The sequence below is a fragment of the Ictidomys tridecemlineatus genome, chromosome X, assembly GCF_052094955.1.
Source record: "Ictidomys tridecemlineatus isolate mIctTri1 chromosome X, mIctTri1.hap1, whole genome shotgun sequence".
Classification (NCBI taxonomy): domain Eukaryota; kingdom Metazoa; phylum Chordata; class Mammalia; order Rodentia; family Sciuridae; genus Ictidomys; species Ictidomys tridecemlineatus.
In genome coordinates, this window is record NC_135493.1 from 112,390,815 (window position 1) to 112,414,133 (window position 23,319).

At 39.8% G+C, this 23,319-nt stretch overlaps 1 protein-coding gene and 1 non-coding gene across 8 annotated transcripts in view; one reads left to right on the plus strand and one right to left on the minus strand.

The window, feature by feature from the left end:
• Positions 1 to 23,319, plus strand: part of Sh3kbp1 (SH3 domain containing kinase binding protein 1) — a 335,725-nt gene that overhangs the window by 31,730 nt on the left and 280,676 nt on the right. For 6 of the 7 annotated variants that reach the window (XM_078035050.1, XM_078035052.1, XM_078035047.1 and 3 more), the window contains exon 2: positions 21,402 to 21,559. In XM_078035050.1, the coding sequence (XP_077891176.1) occupies positions 21,402 to 21,559 (158 nt within the window). The remainder of the gene's footprint in view (positions 1 to 21,401; positions 21,560 to 23,319) is intronic. The other variant, XM_078035049.1, reaches the window with a different exon arrangement.
• Positions 14,665 to 14,737, minus strand: Trnaa-ugc (transfer RNA alanine (anticodon UGC)). The gene has a single exon. It is a non-coding gene; the product is annotated as a tRNA-Ala (tRNA).

Here is a 23,319-nt window from a genome sequence, read left to right on the forward strand (position 1 = left end):
CAGATTCATCCATGTTGTAGCATATATCAAGACTTCCTTTTTAAGGCTAAATAATAATCCATTGTATTTTTAGGCCCCATTTTGTTTGTCTCTTGATGGATACTTGTGTTGTTCCCCCCTTTGGCTATTATGAATAATGAATGATGATGTGAATAGGGGTGTAGAAGTCATTGGGTCACCTTTTCAAAAGGAACTTGGAGAAGATAGTTTGAAAGGCAGGAGAAAGCCCTGTTCTTTTTTCCATCCCTGTCTAAGGCTTCCTCAAGAGAGGAAGGTGGCAGGGGGATTCAGAGATGGGTGCAGATGGTTGAGGGGCCAGAAAGAGAGAAAGGAGCCCAATCTCTCATGCTTGCTCAAAGCTGCTGCCACTGGGGGAAGGTCTAGATGGTACAAAGTAATCTCATTGAACAGAGTCAAAGGCTAGGAACCAGCAGGAGGATGGTTAGGACAATGATACATTGCAGCAAAAACAGTTCATTCTGCAATACCCAGAGCCAGGCAGGAGGGAATATCAGGGATCAGGTTGGAAATTAAGGCCACTTAATATCTGTTCCTAGTGTTTTTCAAAATTTTGTGACTCTCTCTCTAAGAAATCTATTTTACATTACCTGGTATACACATAGTCACATGTGTTTAGTTATGCTTGGAATACTAATTTCACAGCAAACATTTGATACACTCTGATATTTTCAATTCAATTCTGTTCCATTAGGAAAACGATGCATCTTGTAACCTGGGTTGCCCTTTGCTTGAAAACTCTGTGCTGAACAAAGCCTCCTGGGCACAGTTCTTTTTACCAGTTATTTTTCTTTCTCTGTTAAGTTTTGTCCCCCACCCCAGGTTGAAAATATTAACCATTTTGTTTTGATTGTCAGGTAGGTCAAAGTCGAGTTGGCACAACTGAGCAGTAGGCATGTGTAGTGGTCATACACTGTATGTCACTGATGCCTTAGATCTTCCTAGTTCTTCACCTTCTTGCTGTATTTTTCCTCATCTTAATTATTCATATATTATGTTTTGCTGCATAAATTTTTGGGAGTTAACACACTTCTGTGTGGAATGTGATGATGGAATATATAGCAAGTCATTGAGAACCTTTGATCTGGACTGAGATAAATTGAGGAGTAAAGTCTGCATCCTTAGAATTTTATTTGGAAGCAAGGTCTGGACTATATGCTTTTCTTTTAACTCATTGAGTCTCTGGGTTAACTTTCTGGTCTTTGTTTTGGATTATCTAGAAAGCCTTGATACAAGTTCGAAAGACTGTATTATCTGGAAGCATGGAAGTGATGAGGGTTTGGGAACAGGAGGGAAATGTAACCACAAATGGGTTTTCTCTGAAGATGCCTTTGGCAGAAGGACTCATGGTCAGAGACTGCAGGCAGTGGGGATGCCAAATAAGTGGTGGATTCAGTGAACCCTACATTTTTAAAAAACAGAAATTTGCTGTAGTTACAAAGGCAGAATTTGAGGAGTTAGTGTAGAGGGAGAGTGTTATTTTAATTTTTTAATAGGGATAATTTACTTGCTTTCACATTTTCTAGAAGTCCATTATTTATGCAGACGTATTTATTTTTAAAGAGACAGGTCTCTTTATGTTGCTGAGCTTGGCCTCAAACTTATGTATATATATAGATAGATGTTCATGTACCTTCATTTTTTTATGTATTCATTTATATGCGGTGCTGAGAATTGAACCCAGTGCCTCACACATGCTAGGCAAGTGCTCTACCACTGAGCTACAACCCCAACCCCTTGGCCTCAAACTTTTGATCCTCCTGCCTCAGCCTCTGGAGTAGTGGGGATTACAGGTGTGCGCTACTATGCCCAATTTTATATAGACATTTTAATTTCATTCCTGGAATTGTTCTTTTTCTCTCTTGCTCTTGTTTCTTTTGATGTGGAGGATCATATCTAGAGCCTTGTGCATGCAAAGCATGAGCTCTACCACTGAACTACAACCCCAGCCCCCAGTAATGCCTGTTAACCAAGCTTCCTACTTCTATTCCCCTGCCTTAGCTCCCCTATCATCCCTCTACTTGGTTTATTGCATCTGCCATCTATCTGCTTTCCCTACCACTTGTAGTCTCTGTCCATGAGTTGTTCTCCCACAGCCTACCCATTGACTAGTGCACCCCAGCTTTCACTGTGCCCCCTATAGGTCAGAAGGCTCTGAGACAAATGAAATGAGGATGCAGTTGAGCCTTTTAGGAGGCGATTTAGACAAACAAGGATGAATTTGGAGTTGCATTTTTTTTTTTTTGGAGCTGGGGATAGAACCCAGGGTTTTGTGAATGCTTTGCCACTGAGCTACATCCCAGCCCCCTGGAGTTGCATTTATTTTTAAATGAACTTTTCACCAAGCAAAAGAACCAAAAAGTATTAGCTCCTGGGGAAAAGAAACTGGCAAAGGAAAAGAATCATAATCTTAATGTATCTTGTAATAAGACTTTTGGTAATGTTTATGTAGTCATAATGTGTGAAAGCACTTACATTCATTTTCTAAGGCTGTTGGAACAACGTACCACAGGGTGGCTTAAATAACAAAAACTTGTTATCTCACAGTTCTGGAGACTGGAAGTCCGAGATCAAGATGTTGGTGGAGCTGGTTCCTTCTGAGGGTTTGAGAAAAAGATCTATTGCAGGCCTCTCTCCTTGGCTTATAGGTGGCCATCATTTTCCCTCTATGCTTGTCTCTGTGTCTAGATTTTTCCTTTTTATAAGGACACTGGTTTTATTGGATTGGGTTCATCCTAAAGACTTCACCTTAACTAATTATACATGTAATGACCCTATTTCCAAATAAAGCCACATTCTGAGGTACTGCTGGTTATCTATGTGAATCGGGGGAGGAAAGCATATAACCCATAACAACATTGAACACTGATCCAACCCAAAATATGTTACATCCATACTGGGGCAGTGGAGAAGGGTGGGTACTGTGTAGGTATATGTAAGTGGTAGTGGAGGATATTAGGCTTCATTTTCCATGTGAGAAAAGCAGAAAAGATGCCCAAGAGGGAAAATCTCAAGGCAAAGCCATGCTAGAATCTTTAATTTAGAGACATGAAAGCAAATACCAAATAATCAACTAAGAGAAGGATAAGCAGTTGCCTCAGGGGAAGGGAAGGTGGAAGTCTGGTCTTTTCTATAATAGACTTTTTTTTTTTAAATTATACATGGACACAATATCTTTTTTATTTTTTAAAATATTTTTCTTTAGTTGTAGGTGGACGCAATACCTTTATTTAATTTTTATGTGGTGCTGAGGATCGAACCCAGTGCCTCACATGTGCGAGACAAGTGCTCTGCCACTGAGCCACAACCCCAGCCCTTCCATATCAGACTTTTATAGCTATTTGAATGTTTAAGTGGGTGTCAGAGTGACTTGGGTGACATGGACCTCATTTTTTGTGCTCTATGTGTTGAACTGCTCTTGCTGTCAGGTGAGAAAAGGAAGTGGGGACTTTTATCACCACTAAAGGACTCTACTGACAGGAAGTGGAGTCTTGGGTTTTCCGGGACCTATTTAGTGTTTCATTCTGAATGGACCTGATGATTACTTTTTAGTTCCTTTTACAATATCTGTATGGACATAATCAAAAGCAGGGGTTTTTCTTGGTGAGGAACAATGGTGGTGTAGTTTATTGCATTTTCAAAATCTTCAGAAGATGTCTACTTCCTTTCCTGCATTGCAGTTATTGATTTAGAAGTGAGCTAGAAGCATATGACAGGAACTGTCATGAGCCCAATCTGAAGTTAATTTTATTTTGGTTACAGGTAATTGTTTCATGTCTGCTTTTGTGGGGAGCATTGGTGATAGATTTCCTTTTTTTTCCCCCAAAAAAGCTTTCTTCTTACCTGAGCAAACTTCTGTCTTCATCTGTGCTCCTGTGATGTGGCAGTGGAAATGTTGAATGCCCAAGTGGGAATTTATAGCTGCAGAAAGTTCAAGTTCCTCTTACTGATGCTAAATCACTTGTGGAATGTGTTCATCTGTTAAGTAGCTGATGGAATGAATGTATTAGGCTATGGGTGGAAATAGCTAGAAAAACAATCTGGCAAATAAACAGACCAGGAAAGTTAAAAACAAACAAACAAACAACAAACTTTATGGTACACAATCCATAAAGTATTAGTACTTCTCATTAGAAATTAATGTTTGTACCATCAGTGTGCAAGTACAATGACCATAAAGGAGCTCAACTGCAATATGTGGCACATCATTCAACATACACTCAAATGATACACACACACACACACACACACACACACACACACATACATATATATGTATATATTTATATATATATTCATTCATTCATTCATTCATTCTTATCCCTACCATATGCCTGGCACTATGCCAGGTGGGGGCTAAGAGTTAACAAAAATATCTGATACTTTCTATTAAGGAATTTTAATCTGATTTGGGGTAGTAAAACATAGAATGTAAGCAATAATAAAAGAGTTAAAAGTCTAAGACAGGGGTCAGTAAATTATGGCCTAATGGCCAAATCTGGCCTAATGATTATTTTATAAATAAAGTTTTATTGGAACACCCCATGCTTATTTGTTTATGTTTATTGTCTGTGTCTGTTTATCATTATAACAGTAGTTAGAACAGAATATAAGCCCTACAGAGCCTAAAATATTTCCTGTTGGCTCTTTAGGAAAAAGTTTGCCAACTCCTGGTCTAAGGCAATAATTATAAAGTTTTATAAGACATTTTATGATAAGCAGAAATGATTTGGTCAGTGCTCTAGTTAGTACATTTGAGAATGGAATGATGGGTGGCCTGAGAAGAATTTTGTTGACCTCAAATCATGAAGATGGAGGGTAATTTGTGATGTAAGGAATAAGGAACCTGATTTCTTGAATGGGCACACACATGGTATTGTCAAGGGAAGAGTGTGGAAGCTGGTATAAGCACAAGTGAGGTGGTCAGTGTCAAACCAGCATCAGATTGTGGTGGTTTTGAGTTCTAGGATCAAGACTGGGAACTTCCTGAAATCATAATATTTCTCAAAAGCAGCATTCATGTATGTAATCCAGACCTATCATGTGGTTGACCCCAAGAGATGTTCAGGTATATTGTAATACATTGTTAAGTTTATTTGTTTTATGAAGTACTAATTCTATGTGTGTTTGAACAAATATCTTTCATTCCCAGGGCACGGTTAACCTCAAGATCCTCTGAAGGGTTCTAATCCCAGGAGAGTTGTATGGATAGGCAGTCTCCCATGCTGTAGGGCCAAAGTTATGGAGAATCTTTGAGAAGGGAATTTTAGAAGGGAATGTCATGTAGATGAGAGATATTGGAGGGAGGGAAGGAAGGAAGGTGAAGATACTCCTATTCATCCTTGGTAGCTACACTGCCTCTTCCTCCCCTTTAGGTCTTCTATACTGTCTGCCATTTTGTCTAGGTCTGCAAAGCTGCCCGCACATATCCTCCCACGCTGTGCTTCTACCTTCCATCCTCTGGGTTATCAGCCTTATTCAGGTGGTCCACTGTCGTCATGTTACTACCTGCCACCCCTTGCTGTGCCCTCTTGTTTGTATTATGTTGTCTTGATACCTGTTACACACTGAGCTTCTCCACTCTCCCTAAATCAGTTGCTTGAGTTAACTAATCTCTGCACACAAAATCCTCTCTCCTATATGGACACAGGCCTGAGTGCCCATGCAGTGTTTAGCTCTGGCCCTGTGGTAGGCTCAGCTGAGTGGTGAGGGTGGGGCACCAGGCCATTACCCATGCTGCTGGGTCTTCACAGCTACTCATCAATGTTTCCGTTTATCTTTCACCCACTTTTTTTCCTTTTGTAAATTTAAACACACACACACAGTGGAAAAAATACAAAATTCCAGCTGGGCGTGGTGGTGCACGCCTGTAATCCCAGCGGCTGGGAGGCTGAGACAGGAGGATCGTGAGTTCAAAGCCAGCCTCAGCAATAGCGAGACACTAAGTAACTCAGTGAGACCCTGTGTCTAAATAAAACACAAAATAGGGTTGGGGATGTGGCTCAGTGGTTGAGTACACCTGGGTTCAATCCCTGCCCCTCCCCCCAGAAAACCCAACAAAATTCCATAGTGCATTTTGCAGTAAACTTATTCTAGACTTTTTATCTTCAAGTTCCTCAGAGTCTATTCTCACACTTGACCCTTACCAAAAAGATGACCTTGATTCCTATGCAAGAGAACATGTCAATTCTCTGGTGTCACTCACTTTATGATGGCTAGAAAGTGAAAAAGAGAGAAATAGCCTGGGTTTCCACAATCCCCTTTAAGAACATGTTCCCAGTGACTTAAAAACTCTTACTAGACCCCACTTCTTAAAGGTGCCACCACCTCCCAGTAGCACCACATGGGAACCAAGCCTTTAACACATGGGCCTTTGGGGGACATTCCAGGTCTATATTAAAGCATATTTCTTCCATGTTTCAGTGTGTATTTTTTTAAAGATAAGGGCTCTGGGGTCTGGGGTTTTAGCTCAGTGGTAGAGCACTTGCTTAGCACATGTGAAGCACTGGGTTTGATTCTCAGCATCACATAAAGATAAATGAATTTATTAAAGGTATTGTGTTCATCTACAGCTAAAAATATTGAAAAAAAAAGATAAGGGCTCCATTAAAAACCATAATTGTGATACCACTTTTACACCTGAACAACCCAAATCACAGCCTTCCTTATTAAATACACATCTCAAGAAACCCAAATTCAGGGCTGGGGATGTGGCTCAAGTGGTAGTGCACTTGCCTGGCATGCACGGGGCGCTGGGTTTGATCCTCAGCACCACATAAAAATAAAAAAATAAAGATGTTATGTCCACCGAAAACTAAAAAATAAATATTAAAAAATTCTCTCTCTCTCTCTTTCTAAAAAAAAAGAAAGAAAGAAACCCAAATTCAGAATGCTCACAGAGGTGGCCTTGTCCATGGTGTACACCTGTAGACATGTGATACAGAACAGACTTGATAATGCTTATTGATTATTTTTGTAAGTAGCTAAAAGTATATCTTTAAAAAGGAATTAGAATTAAGCATTGTTCAACCTCCAAAATAAACCCAGGTTAAGCCTCAGAAGTCCCTCAGGATATCTTCTGTAATGTATCTACTGCAGGGAAATGATCACAATTTTAATAAGTTGATATTGTTTTATATTTTATAATTCACAGAGACTGAAAACCGGAAGATACTTTGGATCAGTTCTTTGCGTAGTGCCCTTAAGAATGAATTGAAGCATTGAAACACCACAGAAAGAGAGAGAGACAGACAGACACACATACACACACACATTTTTATATCTTGTTTCTTAAAAAAAAATATCCTTTTCAGGTTTATTGCTATGCATAGATAGCATGGTTAGCTAAATCACTTGTGAAATAGTGGTTACACCAGCTAGAGTTTCGCCAGCTTTAAGATTTTTCTCTTCATCTTTTAAGTTCATTGGGGAGCATGATGCTTCTACTTCCACATTAAAACATTTTAACAATCCGGAAGTGTTTCACCATGTATTTTGTAAAGATAAGGACTTTTTTCAAAGCCATATCACAATATCATTTTTATACCTACATTAACTAATAATGTTTCCTTATCATCAGGCATTCAGTTCAAAATCCAATTTTTACAAATAGCTAAAATATTTAAAAGATGTTTATTTGAAGCAGGCTTTGAAAGGCCTATATTTTGTAATAGATTGGTTATCTCTGAGTCTGTTTTAATTTACGTTCCCCATCTTATTTCTTTTTCCTTTGTGGTTTTTTTTTTTTTTTTTTTTGGTATTAAGTAAGCAAATTCATTTGCACATAGTATTTACTACACTCTGGGTTTTTATTCACTCATTTATTTATTTAGGTACTGGGGATTAATGCCAACCATTGAGCACATCTCCAGCCCTTTTAATTTTTTTATTTTAAGACAGGGTCTCTCTCACTAAGTTGCTCAGAGCCTTGCCAAATTGCTGAGACTGACTTTGAACTTGCAACTCTCCTACCTCAGCCTCCTAAGCTGCTAGGATTCTAGGTATGTGCCATTGCACCTGGCTACAGTCTGATGTTTGACTGTCAAGGTGCCATGTAATGTATTTCTGGACCTGCTGTATCCCTCTTAAACTGGTAGTAAATCCAGGGGCTTGATCTAATTTAAGCTTAGTTCATTGGCTAGAATATTTCACAGGTGGTGGCACACACTTCTGTCACAAGGCTAGCAGTGCCTGCTTGTCTCTCTTTTTGTAATGTCAACTTGTTAGTGACCAATGTCCAGGTTCTTGATAACTTTAGAGATTGCAAAGTGTTGGGTGTCTCATTCCTTCATTCCTTTTTCATTTATTAGCAGGAATACTGCTATAGAAATTTCTCCTTGTCAACTATTTGTTTATCCTGAATTCGTATAGGAAAGGCAGGAAGGATGTTTGATTGTTTCTCTTGATTTGCTAGTTTTCAAAACAATGAATTGGTTCACTAGCATCTTCCAAAGTGTGACCAATGATTTTTAATACTATTACTATGAAACATACATAAGGAGACATCCAACTTATTCAACCTCTTTCAGTCCATTGTAGTTATCCTTGCAGTATTATATGTTGTACCATTTGTGGCCAATGGGAGCCTCTTTACATTTGCTTCTACATTCTTTTGACACGACCCTGATGGTCTTTGAAGGCTTCCTTGCTTTGTTGGTATGAGAAGATGGTCCAAATTTATCACCTTTCCTGCCCCATGGCCTGGAATCAGTCATTTTTCCCAAGACTTTTTGGCTTCCTTTGTGTGAAAAATGGTATTTAGAGATTCAAATATAATTATTTCTGGAAAAAATGCACATATTGCTCCTCTTAGATCATTCTTCTAGAAATCTTTCTGATGCTATTGATCTGTTATGTTTTTATTTATATTTGTTTCAGTTTTGGATGTGATTTAAATTTTTTCAACTCCAACATGGTTTATTTAGGTTTTATTCTACTTTATTTAGTAACTTTTCAAAGGAAAGAAAAATGTTGGGGTTGAACTTCATTTCTGTTTTGTGCTACTCTATTTAGATACATATTTAGTAAGTGGTTTTCAGATTCTGTGACAAAGTGTTTACAATATAGTTGATTAAGAAAACACGTTTGAAGAAGATACTTTTAGTTCTAGCAGATTTTAGTTCAAATTGTTCAACTATTAGAACCACTAGCAAAAATGACTCCAAAAACATTGGCAGTTACTGTGTTGATAGATTAACAATTATATGTAAATTCTTTGGTGAAACCATCCAATGCACCCTCCCTAATTACCACCACATTATGGTGTTCCAAATATGCTAGATATTACCTCCAGATTAGATGTGGGGGAGCTCAAGATAATTACATTTATGACAATTTAAAAACCTAGACTGTTTGAAGAGCCGCTGCTTTGCTGTTATCTTCTACCCTTAGCTTTGTGAATTTGTTTCAGATCTCATCTTCTTGGATTCTCAGCTTTTTGTCAAAATCTTCCTTGTATTTCTTCCCACTCACCAATAAGCTTTTTTTTGGAGGGGGTGGTAGTGGGGGTGGTACTAGAGATTGAACCCAGGGGTGATTAACCACTGAGCCACATCCTGGGCCCTGTTTTATATTTTATTTAGAGACAGGGTCTTTCTAAGTTGCTTAGGGCCCTCGCTGAGTTGCTGAGGATGGCTGTGAACATGTGATCCTCTTGCCTCAGCCTTCTGAGCCACTGGGATTACAGGCATGTACCACCGCGCCTGGCACCAGCAAGCATTTTGAGGGCCTGATGGGGCTATGCACTCTGCTAGCTAAGTACTGGAAGGAGGAAGATGCTCTGGGCAGTGTCTTTTCTTTTAGAAGGTTCTTAGGCTTTCTTCTGCCTTCCAGGGCCTGAGAATAACAGGATTCCTACACCTGGGGGGTAAGTGTCTAAATGAAGAGGAACATAAATCTGCCCAGGGGAGCTGTAGATATAGCTCAGTTGGTTGAGTGCTTGCCTGGGATGCTTAAGGGCCTGGGTTCAATCCCCAGCACCATAAACAAACAAATAAATAAAATAAAGAAATGCTACTTCTGGCCTGTATTACCATTAGCAGTTCATTCCAGGTTAAAAAAAAAAAAAGAAATATTACAGCTGAAATAGGTCCTGAGAAAGAGACTCAAACTATCCACCAAGAAATGACTACAAGGGCTAGCTCACTTCATAGAGTGCTTGCCTCACATGCCCAAGGCCCTTGGGTTCCATCCCCAGCACCGAGAAAGAAAGGGGGGGGGGGAGGGAGGGAGAGAGGGAGAAAGAAAGAAAAGAAAGAAAGAAAGAAAGAAAGAAAGAAAGAAAGAAAGAAAGAAAGAAAGAAAGAAAGAAAGAAAGAAAAGAAAGAAAGAAAGAAAGAAAGAAAGAAAGAAAAAGAAAGGAAGGAATGAATGAAGGAAAAAAAAATAATAATAATTTTGCCCTTCCAGGGAAGGCAGCAGTTTCACTATGGTTTCTTCTCACTTCACTGTCTACTTTCTCTCTTGCCAGACGGTGCATTTCTTGTTAACACAAAGCCGTACGGTGGGTGACTCAGCCCTTGTACCAACCCCACTGTGCCTACTGACCACATTTTTCTGTGGAATTGTTCCTAACTTCCCTTCTTTTGACCTGGACCTTGCCTTTTATGGCTGATTCAGCTCAGCTACACTGAAATGTACATGTCCAAATATAAAACCAGTTCCCCATCCTCCTCATACTATCCTCAAAAAACACAAGAGTTGCATTTTATTTTAGACCTTACAAAGTATCTTGTACTATAGAGCTCCATGAACTTACTTTGAATAAAACATTTTAAGCAAACCTTTTGGATATGTTATCCACAATCAAATATATTTCAACTATCCTTGCAGGGTCTGTTGAATAAAATCATTCATGAAATGAGAGGGTGCTGAGGGGTAGGAGGCAATGTTTTTTAATTGTTTTACTTTGCATAATCTGTAATTAAATTAATATGTAGTATAAGCAGATTGTTCCTTCTTCTGTTTTAAAGTTTGCATATTCTGGTTGGATCTCCTTACTGAGAAAGATAGAGGATCATTTTCTAATCAGATATCTGTCTTTGGGTCTCCTTTGAGTCTGAGAATCAGGCTGACATTATGAAGTTAGGAAAACCTCTACTCATCTACAAGCCATTTTATTACTTAAAACTGTGTGTGTGTGTGGGGGGGGTGTTGGGGATTGAACCCAGGACACTCTGCTACTGAGCTACAGCTCCAACCCTTTAAGAATTTTTTATTCTAAGGTCTAGGGTTGTAGCTCAGTGGTAAAGTGCTTGCCTAGCATGTGTGAGGCACTGGGTTTGATCCTCAGCACCACATAAAAATAAATAAATGTATTGTGTACATCTACAACTAAAAAAATTTTTTCAGTGGGAGGTACCTGGAATTGAACTAATGGGTACTCAACCACTGAGCCACATCCCCAGCCCTATTTTTTTTTTTTTTTGGTACCAGGGATTGAACTCGGGGGACTCAACCATTGAGCCATATTCCCAGCCCTATTTTGTATTTTATTTAGAGACAGGGTCTCACTGAGTTGCTAAGCGCCTCGCTGTTACTGAGGCTGGCTTTGAATTTGTGATCTTCCTGTCTCAGCTCCCAAGTTGCTGGGGTTACAGGTGTGTGCCATCACGCCTAGCTTCAACTGAAAATATTTTTAAAATATTCTTTTATTCTGAGACAGGGTTTCCCTGTGTTAGTGAGGCTGGCCTTGAACTTGTGATCCTCCTGCCTCAACTCCCCTAATAGCTAGAATTACAGGCATGCAGCACCAGGCCCAGCTTAAAACTGTTAAATATTTATATATTTATAAGCTTTCTCTTTTATACTTGATTTTTTTTTTTTTTTTTATGCTGGGGATTGAACCTAGGGCCTTACTGCATGCAAAGCAAGCATTCTACCAACTGAGCTATATCCTCAGCCCCTTGTAGTTGAATTTAAAAAATTGTCTTCTTTAAGTGACTAAGCTGTTTTGACTTAACTTTTTAGTAAATTGGTTTTCTAAGGTCCTATTTATTTTCCCCTACATGATTGCTGTGTACAACTGTTCTCTATATTGGCTTAAACAACTATAGATGATTGTCTTTATTGTTCAGTATTTTTTTTTAATCCAAAAGTAATTTGCACCCTTTATCTGTGCTTTCTTTTTCACTTAAGGCTTTTTCTGGCTGCACACCTGGAATCTCAGGTATTAGGGAGGCTGAAACAAGAGGTTCATAAGTTTAAGGCCAATTGGGCAAACTAGTGAGACCCTGTCTCAATGTAAAGAAAATTTTAAGAAAGCTAGGGATGTAGTTCAGTGGTAGGACCTTGCTTGATTCAATCCTGTCATTTTTTTTTCCCTCTGGTGGCCAGGTTATTCTTATCCTCTCTATATAAGGCATATTCTGGAAAGAGAAGTGTTCTAGGTTTGCAAGGGTTAATTTTAGTCAGGAATTGTTTAGTCACTCATTGTTCCAGAGCCCCTTGGGTGTTTTGTTTCAGGATCAGGCCCAGTTGAGGCAGAGGCCTCAAAATACAGGCTATGAGAGAACCAAGGCCTCAGGCTTTATGAATGCTTTCCTGTCCAGGCCCTGCCTCATGTTCTAATCTTTGATTGGATGCCTTTGTGCTGTTAGGAGCAATGGTTGTACCACAGGTGGGAGTGGAATTGAAGCTGATCATAATAGTACTTGAGGGCTTGGATTGTGGCTCAGCAGTAGAGCACTTGCCTAGCATGTGTGAGGCCCTGGGTTCGATCCTTAGCACCACATAAAAATAAAGATATTGTGTCCAACTACAACTAAGAAATAAAAAAAAAATAGTACTTGAGAGACTTGAATCAGTGGTTCATACTTTTGGCCAACTGGTCATGTTGATCTTTGACTTTCTGTAGCCTTTGAATCAAACAGTAGCTTACATCTGTAATTGCATTTCTTTGTGCTGAATGAGAAGGTATGGATTAGGGTTAACACTTTTCTCAGGATACTCCTAGGTTGTATGGATGCACCTGATCACCAAAATTTATTGAGCACCTACTGTATGCCAGATACCAGGCAAGCAGTAGGTAATGTTAAGATCTGTCCTTTGAGGGCTCCTATCCAAGAGATAGACAGGGAGACAGGTTCAGGGAAGCCCTCACAACATGTCATGATAATGGCCTATAAGACTAGTGCCTGTCATTTATGGAGCAGCTTCTATAAATAGGAATTTAGAGGTACCACTCCTCATTCTTGCACCAGATCATCTCCCATATTTTTTGTTTGTTCTTTGTACCAGAGATTAAACCCAGGGCACTTTACACTCGAGCTACTACCTCAACCATTTTTATTTTTATTTTGAGATAGGGTCTTGCTAAATTTCTGAGGCTGGCCTTGAACTTGCAGTCCTCCTGCAAAAGAAAAATGTGACTTGTGTATAGGCTAGCTTTTTTGTAATTGGAGATCTTCCCCATAGCACCTGTGGCCTTGAGCTGGAAAGTCCAGACCCCAAACCCTCTGCCCCAACACTAATAGGAAAGCACTGGATGGTGACAACTTGGCTTTGTATGGACTTATGTAGGGAAGAGTGTATTAATTTTTTAATACCGGGTATTGAACTAAGCCACATTCCCAGGCCTTTTTGTTTATTTATTCTGAGACAGGGTCTCATTAAGTTGCTGAGAACTTAATAGCTTTGAACTTGTAATCTTCCTGCCTCAGCCTCCCAAGCCTCTAGGATTACAGGCATGTACCGCCACGCCTTGCAGGAAGAGTATATTCTTTAAGAAGTTGATGCATGAGTCTGTTGGGGTTCTACTGTTGCAAGTAAGATAAACCAACTCTCCCTTAACTGAAGAAAGTTAAAGGATTTATTGGAAGACTTCAAAGTGGTTTATGGGGTGGAAGGAGAACCCGGAGAATCATGTCTGGGAAAGACTGTATGTAACCAGGCAACTCCAGGGATTCCCAACTCTTTTGTGAGGCCTGGCAAAGGATTTCTGCTTCAGTCATTCCCAGTCTTTGTCAAAGTACTATGAGTCACAGTTGAGTCCTGTGCCCATACATTAGCTGGCAGAGTGCTGAACATGTTGACAGGTGGTCCTATCAGATTGTATCTCATGGGGGAGTGGTTTCCTCTTCCTGAATGGGGAGTGGTCTCTCCCTGGGGCACAAACACAGTCAGCCAACTTGATGAACAAATATCTACTACCAAAAGTTCCTCAATATATCATGCAAGCTTTTCTTTTTTTAAATTTTCAAAAGCTATATTGAGGTATGAAAATTTACCCAGTTTAAGTGTACAGTTTAATACATTTTTAGTAAATTCACAGTACTGTGCAATTCTTACCACAGTTTAATTAAAAATTATTTCCATTACCTCAAAAGATCCCTCTTACCCATTTGTAATATGTTGCTCAACCCTGGTCTCAATTAACCATTGATCTATTTTCTGCCTTTTTAGATTTGAACATAGATTTTTATATTTTCCCGACTAGTGTACCTTTTGGATTTCTGGAAACTATGGCCCAGAATCATAGGGGAAAAAATAGAAGCCCTGTAGTGGTACAAAATTGTATATCTTGCTGGTCTTAGTTTTCTCTACTCTTGTTTTAGATCTTCATTTTTCTCCTATAGACTGCCATTTGGTTGAGTGGAATCCTAGTCTTAAAACTGCCATTATTTAGTTCTCAGTCTTTTTTTGGGGGGTGGGGGGTGCTGGGGATTGAACCCAGGGCCTTGTGCATGCAAGGCAGGCACTCTACCAACTGAGCTATATCCCCAGCCCATAGTCCTCATTCTTTCTAAGCAGAACATTTCAGACCTCAGTTCTTCATCCGTACATTATGAAAAGGATTTGATGAAATGGTAGCTAATGTTCTTTCTATCACCAGTAATCAGCAATCATGATCTTTTCTGGTAAAAAAAATATTGCTTCTTGGTTTTCTGTGCTTCCTTCAATCAGAGGTCTAAAACAAAACATTAAAATTAAAAATTTATTCTTCAGAGCTGGGTGCGGTGGCACATCATTGTAATCCCAGTTTGCTGCTCTGGAAACTGTGGCAGGAGGATCACAAGTTAGGTCAGTCTCAGCAACTTAGAGGGGCCCTGTCTCAAAATAAAATAAAAATGGTTGGGGGTGTAGCTCAGCAGTAGAGTGCCCCAGGGCCCGATTTCCAGTACTGCACCCCCCAAAAATGTGTGTGTGTGTGTGTGTGTGTGTGTGTATTCTTCAGAATTCACAAAATGGAAAATCATACATGGTAAATGTGTAACATTTCTACTTCTGAAATGATTAAAACTGAAAACTGCATCAAGACTTTTGCGACATTGCATGTGCGCATGTGTGTGTATAAAACAAAGGAAATTAATTGGAAACTCTCATTCTCCTTCATGCACTTTGGTTTATTCAAATATTTATTGAGTCAGACATGATGCTAAGTGAGGGAGATGGAATCCTGAGAAAGATAAGGGCTTTTCCCAGATGGAGCTTGCAGGCAGTTGGGATAAGCCAACGTGAAATTGCAGCTCAGAAAGCTGGGCTAGGAGAGAGGAAGTAAATACAGCAAGCAAAGCAGGAGGGGCCAGGTCACAGAGTGGGGCTCAGAAATGCCTGCACCATTACCACCGTGAGAAGTTGGCCGTGAGAAGCTGCTTGGCAGCTGGCTTAGCCAACCGACAGTTAAAAACCACCCATTTCATCTTTGGGGGGAGGAGACATTCAGCAAATTTGAAGGCGGAGATAGGGAAGGTGGAAGTGTTTTCATTTCTAAGCAGATTTCTTATCTCCTCTGGCTCTATCTTTTCATAACACTGGTTAACTGTAGCTTTGGTTTTTGCAGCACAGTAGATGTAGCAAACTTGTGGAGGCTTTCGGCACAGCGGGCAGCTGGAGGGTATTATTTTTCTGATGGGGAGACATTCTTAAAGTTTTGTAATTTATGGTGCCTTTAGAAATGGGATTTTGTTTACTGTTGTCCTAATTATACCTCTGATATATTTTACTTAGCTTAATGTTTTAATTTTGTGCTCGTGCCCAGAGGTAGTTTCCCAAAGGGTACTATTAAAAAACAAAAACAAAAACAAAAACTTCGGTAATGTTTTATCCTTGGTGCAGCTACTAATAGTTTCCTGAAGGCAAGGAAATGGGTTTTAGGGGACAGATTTTCTGTGGACTCTTGTGAACATTTTGGCTATTTGTGCAATCTGAGGTCTTCGTTGCCCATTTGCCAAGCATTATCCTAAACCCTTGCTGTGCAATATAAATACAGTGTAACCCACACATGTCATTTTAAATGTTCTAGCCACCACATTAATAAAAATTTAAAAAAAGGTGAAACTGAATAATGTATTTATTTAACCCAACTTATCTAAGGTATCATTTCAACATAAAAATTATTGATGAGTAATTATACATTCTTTTTTTCCCAGAATAAGTTTTTGAAACTTGCTGTGCTTTTAGAGCACATCTCCATTCAGACAGTGGCTAGTGATACTGTATTGGACAGAAAAGTCCTAAACTCTTCAAAATCCTGCAGAGAACATAGGAAAGGGCCCTTAGAAGGGGTAGGGGAGATATAGCTCATGATATAGGAGCTCTTAATGAAACTCTGCATAGGTTTTCTACCCTTAGAGAAACCTAATATATAAAAAAATTCATCTTGACAGGAAAAGTAAAGCAGGAAGTGATTATTCATGTTACAAAAGAATCAACCGCAGGATCTTTTAAATAGCAAACTCCCTTAGTGCACTGAAGAATATGACTCAATTTGCAAAAATGTGATTGACACTTGACATTTTAGTAGCACCTTTGTTGGGCAGAGAACTATCTGCCATTATAAAATGGAAGCTGAGTGGTGTGGTTATGAAGCCCACACTGAGCACCTATTGCACTGTCACAGGGGGCCAGAAGGGAAATAAGGGTGATTTCATACCCAGAAGGCATTTAGATGCCTACTTGGAGGACATATGCATAAGCCTTCTCAGCATCGGATGGTGGTCTCAGTGGCAGGGCTAGGGAGGCCTGGGAGCTGGAGGAGCCAGGCAGCTAGGTTGGATGCAGTCATAGGCAGGGTGGTCAGGAGGCAGGGAGGGTTCATGTGATTACTTATGTTTAAGAAAATTTAGGGCTAAATTGGGAGTTTAAAGAAAGGGTAGGGCTGGGGATGTGGCTCAAGCGTTAACGCGCTCGCCTGGCATGCGTGCGACCCGGGTTTGATCCTCAGCACCACATACCAACAAAGATGTTGTGTCCGCCGAGAACTAAAAAAATAAATATTAAAAATTCTCTCTCTCTTTCTCTCTCTCTCCTCTCTCACTCTCTCTTTTAAAAATAAAAAATAAAAAATAAAAATAAAGAAAGGGTAAATCAGGAAAGACCAGCTAGATAGGATATTGGATGCAAGACTCAAATATTATGTAGTTATACTCTATTTATCTTTGAGTCCCCAATCCCTAATCCCTAGCCTTGGTCATAGGAGGCATCTATTAAGGCTTACCCTTGGGTCACTGAATGAGAGATTGAAGAAATTTCAGGATGTGTACCTCTCTGGTTGGGTGTATCAGGCAGCAGCTGTTTACTTCTCAGTAGCCATCTACTTAAAGTGAATTCAAAATTTTCTTTATCTTCCAACTTTATTTTGGTATCTCCTCTCATCTCAGTGGATCCCTGAAGTGGCTCCATCCTACTTTGGAGAGTAGTGACTCAGAAAATGAACTTAACTTCCTGGGTTGAGCTTCAGGTTCTTTTATTGGGCATCATATTCATATAGAGAACAGAGAAAATGCAGCTTGCTGTTTAGGGAGGAAGAAACAAGGCTGTACTCCATAAGTTGGTCAGGTCCTGAGTCCCTGAGAGGACATAGGGTTTAAGTTCACCATCGAGAGGTTCTAGGCCCAGACCTCTTCTTAGAAGCTTCTCTGTTCTCCTCTCACATTGCAAAGGCATGCCAGTGGGCAGTTTCCTTCAGCACCACCCACCAGGAATCCCTCTTCTTCATGTGCTAATGGAATTGGCCCTTGAGAGCCGACTTTTCCAAGCCTTTTCATTTCTTGTTTCAAAAAGGGTACCTGTCGTTAAAACATTAGGTGATTTCTCCATTGTGTGAATCCTGTAGAGTGTGCTTACATGAACTAAAATGGCTATGGCATCACTAGGTGATATGGTCTCATTAGACTGCCATCATATATGTGGTCCATCATTGAGTGAAGCATCATTTCATGGTGTGTGATTGTACGTTACTGTACTAACTTAAGATTAAGGAAACTCCTCCTAAACCTTTATTATTAGGTTTGATGAACTTTTGGGAAACAGCAGATTAAGTATTGTATGGCTATAAATTGGGGGAAACCAAAGACATTTTCTACATGGCTCAGGCACATAGTTTTTAAATCTTACTAATACTGATAACTCAACATTTACACCTACATCAGAGGTGGGAGTAAACCCATGATACAAATTGTGTTGATTATGAGAATCCTGTGGTCATCTCCCTGTAAGATGTGATTGTCTTGTCCCTGTGCTCACCTCCAAATGTGGCTGGTAAAAAACTCTCACCAAGAGCTGAAGTGGCGGCTCAGCCATTTTCTTATCTATTTAGATCCTAGTTAAGTATTGTCTTAACTCCTACTTTCTTCACACAAATCTTTTCAAGCCCATAATCCATTTAGTGAGGGCAATTTTAGTTTAAAGGGGTAAGGTTCATAAAGCGGCTTTACCTGGAGTCATCACAGAACTGGAGAGCACCCAACAGTGCGGAAGCTGGTGCTTGCTCTAGCAGGTCTCCTTGTTCAATGCTCCTTGGTTCCACTGTCTCTCAGGCTACTTCCTGTCCCTTGAAAGATCCCTGACTTTCTGAACTGGAGACCAAGTGAAGGAGCCAGTATCATTCTGTAAGTGGAAGTTGTGTTTTTGTTTTTTTGTTTTTACTTTTTAAAATTAAAATAAAATGAACAGATGTTCTTTTTCTTCTCTCATCTCAGTGGATCCCTGAAGTGGCTCCATCCCACTTTGGAGAGTAGTGACTCAGAAAATGAACTTAACTTCCTGGGCTGAGCTTCAGGTTCTTTCATTGGGCATCATATTGTTTAATTAGGAAATGGGATGATGTGGAAAGCAGTGTTTGGTGCATGCATAGTGGTTACTTCAGTTCCTGTGGCAAAACTTCCATAGATCCATCTTTAGGTTATTTGAAGAGAGCTAGAGAGCTGTTTTTTTTCCCCGTTGAGATGAGGTCTTGGGCTGTGTACCCAGGCTGGTCTCTAACTTGTAGGATCAGGTTATCTTCCCATCTCAACCTAGTATCTGGGACTGCAGGTGTGTGCCACTATGCCCAACTGAAAGCTGTTTCTTTTTAATATATTGGTTATAGATAGATATAATACCTTTATTGTTATTTTTCAGAATAATTTTTAGTTGTTGATGGACCTTTATTTATTTATATGTGGTGCTGAGGATTGAACCCAGTGCCTCACACATGCTAGGCAAGTGCTCTACTACTGAGCCACAACCCCAGCCCACTGAGCTATAACCCCAGTGCTCTGAAAGCTGTTTCTTAACCATTCCAGTTGTTAGGATGGTTCATTTTAACCGCTGGGGAACAGAACCCTACACAAGAAGATGGGAATGTTTCTGCCTGCATGCTTGTTAGGAACTAGGAGATATTGAAAAAGGTTACCTTGTTTCTGCTCTTACACTCCTTTCCATTGATAAGTGATGACAGTGGGTCACTACTCAACCTCATCCTGAGCATATTTATGACATTGGAGTGAGTCAGCTAATTTTGGGATGAAACTATGATCTTGGGAAAGGAAATTCCACTTTGAGTTGCTTATGACTGGCTGGTTTAGCTGACATTGAGTGGAGAGTCTGAGTGGATAGGATATTCTGAAATGGCAGTGCCTTGGGAACTTAGCACTAATAGATATGCAAAGCCCTTGTGATGGGGACCCACTCACCTGCCAGCTGTTTGTTTAGAAAACTGACCTCAATGAATTAATTTTTTTGTTGCTCATTTGTGCCTTTTGTCTTTTATTTATGAAATCTTTGCCAAAGCCAATGTCATTACAGTTTTCTTTTATGCTCTCTTAGATCTAGAAAAGAGGCACTTGAAGGCTCCAAATGAAATGACAAGGAAAGGGAAATGCCAATTGCCTTGATTTGATCAGTGCACACTATGTGCATGTGTTAAAATATCACACTATATATACCTCATTATTAAGTATAATTATTACATGTTAATAAAAAACCAAGAAGGAAAGAAAAAGATTTACAATTTGAGCTCTTACATTTAGATCTGTAACCCATTTCCGTTAGTTTTAGTACATGCACTTTAAAAAATAAAGATCATTTAACTTTTCCATTATTTTATCATAACTTCAGAGTTGCTAATTTACCACTTGGGGCTCATCTAATTTTTTGCTATCTTTGTATTCATTCATTCATATGGAGCTGCAAATGAAAAAGGAAAAGGTATGGAGATTGGTGTGTGTTGAGGTAGGCATGAGGAAGAGCCCAAATTCTCAATAAATTATATAATCAACTTGTGGATAAATTAACTAATCTCTGGATTGCTTGGCTCTGCTAATTTGCATTGGCACTTTGTCAATGAGAAAATCCATTTTTCTAGCCTGTTAACTCCACCTATTATCAAGTATAAGAGATACTTTGTTTAGGATGGGAAGACAGTGTAACATGGTATTGTTGCCTAAGAATTTATCTGTTGAGAGGACAATTGTGTGTGTGTGTGTGTGTGTGTGTGTGTGAGTGTGTGTTTTGTACCAGGGATTGAACCCAGGGGTACGTTACCACTGAGTCATATCCCCAACCCTTTTTTGTATTTTATTTAGAAATAGAGTTGCTAAAGCTGGCTTTGATCTCATGATCCTCCTGCCTCAGCCTCCCGAGTTGCTGGGATTATAGGTGTGCACCACTACACCTGGTGCAGTTGTGGTTCTGAGTAGCAGTCTGAGACATTGGTTTCACCAGCCTGGCTATTTATACCAGTCATCTTTACACATTGTCCTTGAGAGATAGGTAATATCTCTGTTGCGTGGGAATTATGGTCCATATTTTACACAACTGAGGCCTAGGAAGGTTAGCATCTAATAGCACTGCAGTCTCTGTCTTCAGGGAAATGAGACTGGACTCCACCTCGGTGGGGCAGATCTTTTTAAGCTGCTATTGTGAGATTTCCCCTCTGAAGTCCCTGTTGTCCCTGAGACCAGTAGGCCACTCTGCCCGAGTCTGACCACGACCAGCACTTTGTGGTTTCTGTTCTTTAGGCTTTAGGTTAACCAAAATTGGGTTGCTGTGTATGGCCTTATTATTTTAAATATTTGTAGAGGGGAAATCCCTTTAATATGACTCTACTGGCCTTCCGGGGATGCTGGGCCTCAGACTTCTGTAACATCTGATCTAACTTGCTCTTTTTTCTCTGTCTTTTCCAGTGGAGGCCATAGTGGAGTTTGATTACCAGGCCCAGCACGATGATGAGCTGACAATCAGCGTGGGTGAGGTCATCACCAACATCAGGAAGGAGGATGGAGGCTGGTGGGAGGGACAGATCAACGGCAGGAGAGGTTTGTTCCCTGACAACTTTGTAAGAGTGAGTACAAAGCAAAACCCTTTTCCTGTCTCCTTTGTGGGCTCTCTGAACAAAGGCTGTGGGGTATTTGAGGATGAATTGCATGGGACTTCTAGGGGCTATGTTGACAATTTGATCTCCTGGGTGATATCAAGAAGACCATGTGTAGTTTTGCCCTTGATATCTGGGATACCTGTTTTGAAATGGCTTTTTTAAGGCCCAGAATTATCTCTTCCCAAACTGTGTATCAATTCTTAGAAAATGCTAGAAAAATATAAAGCTTGTTAAATTATTTATGTACTTATTTATTTGCCTTAAGAGTTTCAAAGAAGTTTTTCCTTTTCCATTCCATGGTCAGTTTTGACCACTTACATGAAGTAGCAATCAAACTAAATACAGAATCTGAACAATGCTATATTTTCTACTTTTATATTTATATTATCTTATTATATTATTATTTTTTTATTCCTTATGTCCATGAGGCACTGAACAAAACCTATTTCTCCAGTAAGGTTTTGAAAATTATGTCCTTTGCCAAAGTCATCTAGCACTTACTTACAAAAGTATATCACATTATCATTAATAAATTACATATTATATAGCTGTAAATACTAGTTCAAAATTGCTGGGTAAAAAAAGGGATCACCTGGAAGCTGTTCCTTATGGGAAATACTAGCTACATCTAAAAGCACTAGTACTATAAACTTCCCATCTCACATTGGAGAAGAGGAGATTGTCCTTGGTATGAAGAGCTGCATACAGAAATCCTTAGGTTCTCTTTGGCATTCTCTGTAGTACTGGGCGTACCAAACAGTGTGCATTAGCTGCTTGAGACAGGTAATATGGGCCCATTAACAGGTGGCCCTGCTCTCAAAGGAGCCCCATGGGCCTAGTGGAAGGATTTCGGGACAAGGAGTGTTGATGAAAAACATATGATATGCTTTGGGCTTGCCAGCCCCTAGGTCCTCTACCTTGTACTGTGTTAAGTCTCAAAAATGTAGGAACCTAGCTCAGTCTTTAGGATCCTGTTTCTGGGTGTTCCTGCTAGCATTTCTTTTTTCTTTTCTTTTTGGTATACAGAAAACTGGGGGGCTTTTTGTTAGTAACATGCTGATAAACACTGCTTTCTACAATGGTAGTAGTATAGACCTCGCACCCTGTGCTTGACTCCAACAGCTTTCTCTCTCTCTCTCTGAATTGAACCCAGGGAATTGAACCCAGGGGCACTTAACTGCTGAGCCATATTCCTTCCCAGCCTTTTTTTAAAAATATTTTTTAAATTGCCAATGGACCTTTTCTTTATTTATTTATATGTGGTGCTGAAGATTGAGCCCAGTGCCTCACACATGCTAGGCAAGCGCTCTACCACTGAGCCACAACCCCAACCCCTTCAGCCTTTTTTATATTTTGGTTTTCACCAAGTTACTTAGGACCTCATTAAGTTGCTGAGGCTGGCTTTGAACTTGTGATCCTCCTGCCTCAGCCTCCTGAGCTGCTAGGATTACAGGTGTGCACCACCCCGCCTGGCTTCTCTTCCATTTTAAGACTAGAAAAACATTTCCAGGCCACCACGAATTAACTCTGTTGATGTGGAAATGGGAAGTAATTCTTTTGCCTTTCCAAATAAAATTTTAGGAAGGGACTGTTCTTGAAGTTGAACCAATTCTTCTGTGACAAGAAGGTTTTCCCGGATAAAAGGGACAATGGTTGGAGTGAAGACAAAGGTGGAAGTAATGACAGAGGAGGACTGTAAGAAAGAGAAAAGAGGACCCTGGGAAGGA